The sequence below is a fragment of the Salmo salar genome, chromosome ssa11 (genome assembly GCF_905237065.1).
Source record: "Salmo salar chromosome ssa11, Ssal_v3.1, whole genome shotgun sequence".
Lineage (NCBI taxonomy): Eukaryota > Metazoa > Chordata > Actinopteri > Salmoniformes > Salmonidae > Salmo > Salmo salar.
Genome location: NC_059452.1, coordinates 14,419,079 through 14,430,035, shown reverse-complemented (window position 1 = coordinate 14,430,035; position 10,957 = coordinate 14,419,079). Strand labels below are relative to the sequence as shown.

The following is a 10,957-nucleotide window of genomic DNA, read 5'->3' as shown; positions in this document are numbered from 1 at the left end:
GAGGAAAAACAATTATGTGGATATATTGAAGCAACATCTCAAGACATCAGGCAGGAAGTTAAAGCTTGGTCGCAAATGTGTCTTCCAAATGGACAATGACCCCAAGCGTACTTCCAAGGTTGTGGCAAAATGGCTTAAGGACAACAAAGTCAAGGTATTGGAGTGGCCATCACAAAGCCCTGACCTCAATCCTATAGCAAATTTGTGGGCAGAACTGAAAAAGCGTGTGCGAGCAAGGAGGCCTAGAAACCTGACTCAGTTACACCAGCTCTGTCAGGAGGAATGGGTCAAAATTCACCCAACTTATTGTGGGAAGGTTGTGGAAGGCTACCCGAAACGTTTGACCCAAGTTAAACAATTTAAATGCAATGCTACTGTAACAGTATAGCTTCCGTCCCTCTCCTCGCCCCAACCTGGGCTTGAACCAGGGACCCTCTGCACACATCAACAACTGACACCCACGAAACATCGTTACCCATCGCGCCACAAAAAGCTGCGGGGGAACAACCACTTCAGGCCTCAGAGTGAGTGACATCACCGATTGAAACGCCATTAGTGCGCACCACCGCTAACTAGCTAGCCATTTCACATCGGTTACACTACCAAATACTAGTTGAGTGTATGTAAACTTCTAACCCACTGGGAATGTGATGAAAGAAATAAAAGCTGAAATAAATCACTCTCTACTATTATTCTGACATTTCACATTCTTAAAATAAATTGGTGATCCTAACTGACCTAAAACTGAATTTTTACTAGGATTAAATGTCAGGAATTGTGAAAAACTGAGTTTAAATGTATTTGGCTAAGGTGTATGTAAACTTCCGACTTCAACTGTGTCTTACATTACTCATATCATATGCATATGTCACAGGTGTCATAGGGTGTAGACCAAAACGCAGCGGGAAAATGTATACTCATCTTCTTTTTATTTAGTGAAGAAGGAAAACACAAACAACGTATAAAAAAAACAAACGAACTAGACAGTCTCGTCAGGCACACAGCAAAACAAGAAACAAACAATCTCCCACAATTCCCAAAACAAACACACTCCTAAATATAGGACCTTCAATCAGAGGCAACGATAGACAGCTGCCTCCAATTGAAGGCCCCAATCCCCATTACCAAAACATAGAAATACAAACGCCTAGACAGAACATAAAAATAAACTAACATAGAACGATAACCCAAAAACCCCGGAATACATAAATCAAATACCCCTCTACATACACAACCACCCCGAACCATATAAAACAAATACTATTCACTATGAAACACTTGAACAAAAATAACCAAACAAAAACAAGCCAACAGTTCTGTCATGTACAGAAAACTAAACAGAAAACAACTACCCACAAACACAGGTGGGAAAAGGCTGCCTAAGTATGATTCCTAATCAGAGACAACGATAGACAGCTGCCTCTGATTAGGAACCATACTCGGCCCAAAACAAAGAAATACAAAACATAGAATGCCCACCCCACACCCTGACCTAACCACATAGAGAAACAAACCCTCTCTCTTCAGGTCAGGGTGTGACACACCCCTTTAGATTTGTGTGTATTAGGTAGTTGTTGGGGACGTGTTAGATACTACCGCACTATCTGAACTAGAAGCACAAGCATTTCGCTACACTCGCATTAACATCTGCTAACCTTGTGTATGTGACAAATAAAATTTGATTTAATTTGATATCGACTGTGCCCCAAAAGCATGCTCGAGCGGCAGAGTCGATATCCTCGTTTATAAACCCAGGGTCGTTACAATACTATGGCTTGACCGGACCGGGTTATGTGTTGTGAAGCTAGCCACAATAATTATTTGCGGTTCGCCTTTAATATAAAAATCCCTCTTGGAAAGTGATGGAAAAGGTTACAACTGGTGAAATCATGCCATATTTAGAATTGATAATGTTAAACATGGTTGGAGTGTTGGAATGTGGAGCAATGAAATGGGGTATCAGTCTACTCGGTGACACCCAGAGAACACAACTGTGAAGAGTTTACGGAAATATTAGCGTCGTAGCTCTTATTGCAGGACTTTGACTGTGGGAAATCACCTCGCCAGTCAGCCTATTGTGTGTATTGACAGTCTTATTGCACTGTACAGCCTTACATAACGATTGGGGATCAATGAAATGGGGTATCAGCCTACTCATTACCCAAGTGCTTTTTTCCCCCCAAAGTCCTCCTCAGGAGTTATCAGGCTCCAAAACATCCAGGTCATATTGTTTTTCCTCTGGAATAGTGTTCAATACAACATAGTAGGTTGACTGGTACAATAAATGTGGCTCAATTCACAGTGGTTTCAGAGTCCCGCAATAAGAGCTACGACGCTAATGTTCTGTGGGTGTCACTGAGTAGACTGTCAATGATCCACAATCCATAGCGAAGGCTGTAAAGAGAAATAAGTATGCCCTCAATGCAATTCTAGTCTAATACGTCCAGTGTGATTTCAACAGATTTTTGTCAAATTAACAAATTATTGCCTTTTGTTGATTTTATATAAGAACATTCCAAACTCGTTTAGCATGATCTATTCCATTATGGCATGATTCCACTATTTGTATTATTTGCATGACTATCAGTGAGACACTTTTATTTTAAAGGCAAACCACAAATTCCCCTATTGTGGCTAGCTTCACATAGGTGGGTCCGACCACCATTAATCAAATAAGAACAGTCTTATAAATTAGGGCTATTTTACATGATGACACTTAGCTAGATCGATAGCTAACTATAGCTACTGAAACAGATTATGTCGTTTGCTATGTTTTTGGTGAAGAACATTGTTTGCGTCCATCAGCTAGCTTTTTAACGACCAGCACTGTCCAGAGTTTGGGGAAGTGTGTCTACGCTCGTGCGGCACCGGCACCGGCGCCAGACAAAACTTGACCAGCGTCATAGCATACGTATCCGTGCATCGTTGTGACATATGAAATACTAGTGACAGTGTAATCAATGTGCAATAATTACGTCGACAACGAATGAACGTGTTCAATTATTATGTGACCTGCAGTCATATTCGGGTCCTGATTGGTCGACAAGCTTACTCGACACGTCAGATAGTGTTATTTGACGTGTATATTTTTGAGGGGGACAGCAAAGACCCAAACGGCGTTCCATATTTAAGGAAATTCTCAAACTGTCAGTGGGCTAGATGGACGGTTTCAAAGCGTCGTCTTTGCCGCCGCCCTCATCTCCAGTTCCCACCCATTTTCGCTTCCCCACTCGGTCAGCCATACCTCCAATTCCCAAGGAAAAATTCCTGTCGGAAGAATGACGGTAAGACTAGCGAGGAGAGAATAGCGACTTCTATCCAACAAATATCGCTTCAAGTGGCATTTAGAATAAACTGTGCCATTATAAAAGGTATGTGCATATATGTGTTTTATTCTGCAGTGGACAGCTAGTTTCACTTAAAAAGCCACAGCTTGCTTTCAACACTGGGGTGTCAAATGACAGACAACACGGCAGAATTCCATGCAGGAAAGCCTAGTCTGATCCCTTTCTGTCCTTGTGTGTGCATGGATATTATTCAACATTCATGAATTAATATAATACGTGTGTCTGTGTGTTGACTAACTTGACAATGTTGATACATTGTTACAAACCCAACGTTGCTCGCTTTTACTACAGAATGACCACATCATGAAGTTGATATAATGGAATGATATTTTTCGTCACTCCACCTAGCTCGCTAGTAGTATTGTAGCTGTCAGGGGGTAAATTCTTCTCTGTTTGAGTTGACCGATATTTCCCCTGTGAAATGGCTTTGCTTATGAACTGCAATGACGCACGTATAACTCGTTTATAACGAGGCGCGTGTGTTACAATCTCACAACAAAGTGACAAGTTCAGAGGTTTGATTGATACTGTATCTCTTATTGAAGAAACAATCATGCTACACTACAGTATTTGCCACGAGAATTTTAGAGGACTGTTGAATGATACCGTTGAATGACACAGAATAACAGGTTTGTGGAGTGACACGTTTTTTACATTCAGAGGTATCGTTCTTGGGGAATCCATCTGCTGAAAGTTTTGTGCCATCATTGTTGTCAATGTGTTAAATGATGTTAAAATGATGTTAACTGTGTTAACTGTGTTAAAATCAGCATGGAAGTTAGTTCTACAGGACTGGAAATTTCTGCATGATCTTTTTCTAAATAGACATTTTTGTCTAGGCCTACTTTGTTGGAAATTCCATTGTTACATGGCTTGCATGCAACTTTTCCCTTCTTTTTAATTTTGTTTGTTTGTAATGAATGGGTGTTTCCCAGAAGATGATGCCAGCTCTGTAGCCTACTATTCTGTAGAATCATATTTTAGGGTACTGCGTTACATGTTTTTTGTTGTTATATTTTCCATAATACTGTGAAAGTCACATTGAATCAATGGGACATGTTTATTATGGTTTGTTTTCAAGTGAACTCCATTCCTCTTTCTATCTCCATGTATCTCTCTTCATCTCTCATTCATCTCTTTTCCCCTTCCCAAATATACCAAGCGGTTTTGATTGAATAGACATAGCCTTCAGGTTTTTAAAAACATGTTTTTTCCTCCAGGCTGGGTCTGGGTCTAGGCCATCTGCCTTTACACCCATCTTAAAAAACACACCCTTGGTTTTCCACTTCAAAACAGTGTTAACGTGAGGCCAGACAAGTTTTATTAAGCCCAGGTCACTCTCACATTTTCCACACTTGTAATAGCAACTCCAAGGCCACAGAAAATATTCTTCCACGATAAATCCCATCATTCTAAATTATAATGGTAGTTTGTCATCTTTGCATATTGGTTTCCGTTTTAAAAATAGTTCAAGTAGAGAGCATTTAAATAAAATCTTGCGGAAAAGTGAAAATGGATTTATAGTACAGCCGGCCCAATAACTCTCACCATGTTCCCCTTTGTCCACCTCCACCTCTTTTCAAAATAATCTTGAGGCCTCTTGTCGCCCACAGATGTCATGATTTCTCTCTTTCTCCCCTTTATTCCGCTTATTTTCTCATTGCTCCTGTCTTGACTAACCAGGCTTGGGGCTGAGTGAGACATGCTCACTGAAACCCTTGCCACTCTGGTTGTTGTCCACCCCAGTGATGTCCCTGTTTAGCCTACTATAGTCTGCCTACCTACTGGATGACTGTTGATGAAGATGACAAGAATGAGGATGATGGGGATGAGACCAGCTGATCTTTTCTTTACAACCTTACTCCCAACATTCAGGCACATAACCCCCTGAATGAATGTCCTAACTCTAACTGGGCTTGCTTTAGTAAGCTACTTAAAGGCTACCTGATGCATGGGTCAGCTAACCAGACAGACCCAAATACTGAGATAATTCACATCTCTAGTGGGTTTCTTCTCTCACACACACACGCACGCACACACACACACACACACACACATGCAGATGGACAGCTCCACCATGTGTGGTTGTCATGACAACACCCCATTTTTAGGATAGCAGAGACCCATCTGCTTGCATGCCACATGCATCAGACTGTGAGTCTGTGAACTGATATTCTGAATCTGTCTGTGTGTGCGTGTGTGTGTGAGTAGTAACAATAACTACACAGGATTGATGTACCGCTTTTCTGAAAACCCAAAGACTCTACGCTATATGTAGAGTAGACTATGCCTTTGGCTTTGAAAATACCTCTCCTTGGTCTTATTTCCTGTGTGGAATATCAACATCCTCCAATACCTCTCCACCCATCTCAACACTTACATAAACAATGTCCGACTATAACAATGGCTCATAGAGTAATGGTGGTTAAGTCTAGCATGGCTACTCTTAGTGAATGTCCAGGATAAATACTGGAGGCTATACTCTGTTTATTTCGGTGAAATCAAGAGCAATTGGTATGTAGCCTGCATGCCAAATTGACAGTGTACCTACAATCATCCTCGCTAAATGCATTCCATTCCTCCACACCCAGCTCTTTACCCTCTCGTGGTGTTTGCTCTCCCCTCAAGCCCCCTTCGCTCTCTATCTCTCGCTCTCTCTCTCCCCCCCTAACCTCTCTCTCTCTCTAATCCAGTTATTTGACTGACATGTCTTTGGGCTTTGAAGTCAAGTTGCTGTCAACAGGAGATCTATAACTATTGTTATTTATTCCCGACTGGAAGACGTGTCCAGAAGAAAAACAAGTGACCAATCAGAGCTGACGGCAGTAGATCTCTGTGGCACTGGGTGCAATAAGTAATGACTGTTAATACATGTTTAAGGAGCCATTTCCTCTATCAGCTCTGCGCTGGTAAATTCATGGTCAGGGACAGAGACCCTATGACAGATTGATGTCTAGAAGCTCCGATTGCAGTGCTATCTCAGCCAGCCCCATGACCATGCTTATTGTCTTCATATCATCAGTCTTAGGATGGGTATACAGTCTGAGGCTTGGCTTAATGACTGATCCAGAAGCTCATTAACGCTTTGACACGTACCAACACACGGGTGTGATCATTCTACAGTGGTCCCTGCAGCGTACGCTCAAACCAATTAGAACAGTTATTTAGAACGTCCAGTTTCGATTGACGCAACAGTCAGCGTTTGAGCTGGCAACACTGTTTTTTAACAGAAACATTTTGCATAAACACAGTCCTTACAACGTTATGTCCTGAATGTGACCAGTTTATTTTTGGATGCAATGTTCAGACATTCACAGAAGTATCGACAGCGTAACACAATCATCCAAACCGGAAAATGTAGGCTACATTAGTCCTAGCGCTGTGGCTCGGCTGACAGAAGCCATAATATGAATGAGCTAATAGCAATTACTATTTACAATTCATCACATCACAGGTGAGGTCACTATTGATCGAAATAATTGAGTAAAAAAACGTTCAAGTAATCCGATGATGAGTAGTTTGTGCGCGCCGCCATATTTGTTTTTTCGCCCCAACCAAAGATAGGAAGAGGAGACAAGATGAGTTTGGTCTGTTTGCGGTATGCATTAGAGGTCGACCGATTAATTGGAATGGTCGATTAATTAGGGCCGATTTCAAGTTTTCATAACAATTGGAAATCGGTATTTTTGGACACCGATTTGGCCGATTTTTAAAAAGAAAATTACATTTTTTTTACCTTTATTTAACTAGGCAAGTCAGTTAAGAACACATTCTTATTTTCAATGACGTCCTAGGAACGGTGGGTTAACTGCCTTGTTCAGGGGCAGAACGACAGATTTTTACCTTGTCAGCTCGGGGATTCAATCTTGCAACATTACAGTTAACTAGTCCAACGCTCTAACCACCTGCTTTACATTGCACTCCACGAGGAGACTGCCTGTTACGCGAATGCAGCAAGAAGCCAAGGTAAGTTGCTACCTAGCATTAAACTTATCTTATAAAAAACAATCAATCAATCATAATCACTAGTTAACTACACATGGTTGATGATATTACTAGTTTATCTAGCCTGTCCTGCGTTGCATATAATCGCTTAGGTACACGTTGCTCCAACCATAAACATCAATGCCTTTCTTAAAATCAATACACAAGTATATATTTTTAAACCTGCATATTTAGTTAATATTGCCTGCTAACATGAATTTCTTTTAACTAGGGAAAATGTGTCACTTCTCTTGCAACAGAGTCAGGGTATATGCAGCAGTTTGGGCTGCCTGGCTCATTGCGAACTGTGAAGACTATTTCTTCCGAACAAAGACAGCCGACTTCGCCAAACGGGGGATGATTTAACAAAAGCGCACTTGCGAAAAAAGCACAATCGTTGCACGACTGTACCTTAACCATAAACATCAATGCCTTTCTTAAAATCAATACACAGAAGTATATATTTTTAAACCTGCGTATTTAGCTAAAAGAAATCCAGGTTAGCAGGCAATATTAACCAGGTGAAATTGTGTCATTTCTCTTGCGTTCATTGCACGCAGAGTCAGGGTATATGCAACAGTTTGGGCCGCCTGGCTCGTTGCGAACTAATTTGCCAGAATTGTACGTAATTATGACATAACATTGAAGGTTGTGCAATGTAACAGGTATATCTAGACTTAGGGATGCCACCCGTTAGATAAAATATGGAACGGTTCCGTATTTCACTGAAAGAATAAACGTTTTGTTTTCGAGATGATAGTTTCTGGATTCAACCATATTAATGACCAATGGCTCGTATTTCTGTGTGTTATTATGTTATAATTAAGTCTACGATTTGATAGAGCAGTCTGACTGAGCGGTGGTAGGCAGCAACAGGCTCGTAAGCATTCATTCAAACAGCACTTTCGTGCGTTTTGCCAGCAGCTCTTTGCTGTGCTTCAAGCATTGCGCTGTTTATGACTTCAAGCCTATCAACTCCCAAGATTAGGCTAGTGTAACCGATGTGAAATGGCTAGCTACTTAGCGGGTGCGCGCTAATAGCGTTTCAAACGTCACTCGCTCTGAGACTTGGAGTAGTTGTTCCCCTTGCTCTGCATGGGTAACGCTGCTTCGAGGGTGGCTGTTGTCGATGTGTTCCTGGTTCGAGCCCAGGTAGGAGCGAGGAGAGGGACGGAAGCTATACTGTTACACTGGCAATACTAAAGTGCCTATAAGAACATCCAATAGTCAAAGGTATATGAAATACAAATCGTATAGAGAGAAATAGTCCTATAATTCCTATAATAACTACAACCTAAAACTTCTTACCAGGGAATATTGAAGACTCATGTTAAAAGGAACCACCAGCTTTCATATGTTCTCATGTTCTGAGCAAGGAACTTAAACGTTAGCTTTTTTACATGGCACATATTGCACTTTTACTTTCTTCTCCAACACTTTGTTTTTGCATTATTTTAACCAAATTGAACATGTTTCATTATTTATTTGAGGCTAAATTGATAGTATTTATGTATTATATTAAGTTAAAATAAGTGTTCATTCAGTATTGTTGTAATTGTCATTTTTACAAATAAATAAAAGAAATCGGCCGATTAATCAGTATCGGCTTTGTTGGTCCTCCAATAATCGGTATCGGTGTTGAAAAATCATAATCGGTCGACCTCTAGTATGCATGTTGAAGGGAGTGTGTCACCCCCCATCATTCACTTCCCTTCATTCACTTCTGGAAGTTTACTCGAAAGATGAGCAAACTATCCCTTCACCTCATTTTGTTATAACATCTTTGGTCTGACAGCAGGCAAATAGCTTAACATTAGCTGTTCTTAACCCATACAACGTTCAAAAAAGTATTTTACACACATCATATGTGTTCATTACAATCTATGCAAGAATCGAAATGCAGGATTTGTCACCAGTCCTTGAAAACATGAATAAAACAGTAAATATATTATGCTCCATACATACGGTATGCTACAGTAGAAATTACAACATGATATTCAGAAAATAAGGCACTTACTTTGATAGGAACTCACACATGTCCAAAGTTATTATTTGTAAGGAAAACAACAATAAAGACAACGCACCAGCCAGAAAATGTGCTGGGGGGGGGAAATTTGTGCAAGACTGCGAAAATGTCTGCGTACTTAATTTGGGGAAACACTGGGGAAGTGCTTGGGCTCTCTTGGAAGAGAGAAGTTTGTCCTGCTCATTAAAGCCTACAGTCTAACAGTGAAATGGGCTACTTCTATGTGAATTCATGAGGAGGTGGAACACACCTCAATTCAAACTGTTGTTAGAAAACAAAACATAATACCGTAATTTCCGGACTATTAAGCGCACCTGAATATAAGCCGCACCCACTGAATTAACAAAATATATATTATTTTGAACATAAATAAGCCGCACATGTCTATAAGCCGCAGGTGCCTACCGGTACATTGAAACAAATGAACTTTACACAGGCTTTAACGAAACACGGCTTGTAACAAAAATAAATAGGCTTTAACAAAACACGGCTTGTAACAAAAATAAATAGGCTTTAACGAAACACGGCTTGTAACAAAAAATAAAAAATTTGCAGTAAGCTTTAGTTGTCTTTTTGCACTGAGCCAATTCCTCACGCTGCTGTTTCCAACGTCTTATCATCGACTCATTAAGACCAAGCTCCCGTGCAGCAGCTTTATTTCCTTTTCCAACAGCCAGATCAATCGCCTTCAACTTGAAAGCTGCATCATATGCATTTCTCCGTGTCTTTGCCATGATGAGGGTGACAAAATGACTACCGTAATCAGAATGATGGGAAGTTTGAGAGCGCTCGATTTAATCTAAACAGTAAACAAAAAAGTTGTTTGACCTTAACCCGTTCGGCAATTTCATTGCTCTAATGAAAGCTTCATGCCGGCAAAAAACTGAGCACGTCACAGAATGTGTTTTTTTTCTTCTTTTTTTAAATTGAAAGCGGGAAAAAATCCATATATTAGCCGCGTCATTGTTTAAGCCGCGAGGTTCAAAGCCTGGGAAAAAAGTTGCGGCTTATAGTCCGGAATTTACGGTAATAAAAAATTACCAAGTTGAAACATAGCCTATAGATAATTAGCAGGCCTTTGTTTGAGGGCAGCACGGGCTTTCCTGTTGCGTAACAATCACATTTTGGAACAGTGAGTGCATTCTGACATCTCACGCATAAAGAAACTCACGCTGGGGAGAGATATTTGGAACTCACACTTGAAAAGGTTAAGAGATAAGAGACAGTTCTTGATTGCTTGTTGGTGTCCTAATTTCTCAATTGAATTATCAGCCTTCTGCAGAGCTCACTCGTGACACAGCACTGTGATAACGGATGATATGGCTGACACCCAGAGGTCTGCATAGTGTTCAGTATGGCACTATCACACAGGTTTAGATCTTATCTTGTATGTAGAGGATCATGTATCAATAACCAGCATACATCACTATTTTACTTGAGATCTTGAGACAGTTAGGGTTGGTTTGTGTCATTTGTTTTTGGCTGTCCAGTCTGTCCAGTCTGTCCATGCTCTGAGCAGCTAGGTTGGTGAGCTGTTTAACCTTGGTGTCAGATTGAGACTTGTGGCTCTGATGAGGAGCTGTGATAAGACAGATGTCGA

General features: G+C 40.7%; 1 protein-coding gene across 2 annotated transcripts in view; it reads left to right on the top strand.

Moving 5' to 3' along the window:
- Nucleotides 1–2,944: 2,944 nt before the first annotated feature.
- Nucleotides 2,945–10,957, top strand: part of LOC106562045 (coiled-coil domain-containing protein 102A) — a 79,484-nt gene continuing 71,471 nt past the window's right edge. Inside the window, exon 1 of one of the 2 annotated variants that reach the window (XM_014126581.2) lies at nucleotides 2,945–3,284. In XM_014126581.2, the coding sequence (XP_013982056.1) occupies nucleotides 2,987–3,284 (298 nt within the window). In that variant the 5' untranslated portion in view covers nucleotides 2,945–2,986. Of the gene's footprint in view, nucleotides 3,372–10,957 lie in introns of both variants that reach the window. The other variant, XM_014126580.2, reaches the window with a different exon arrangement.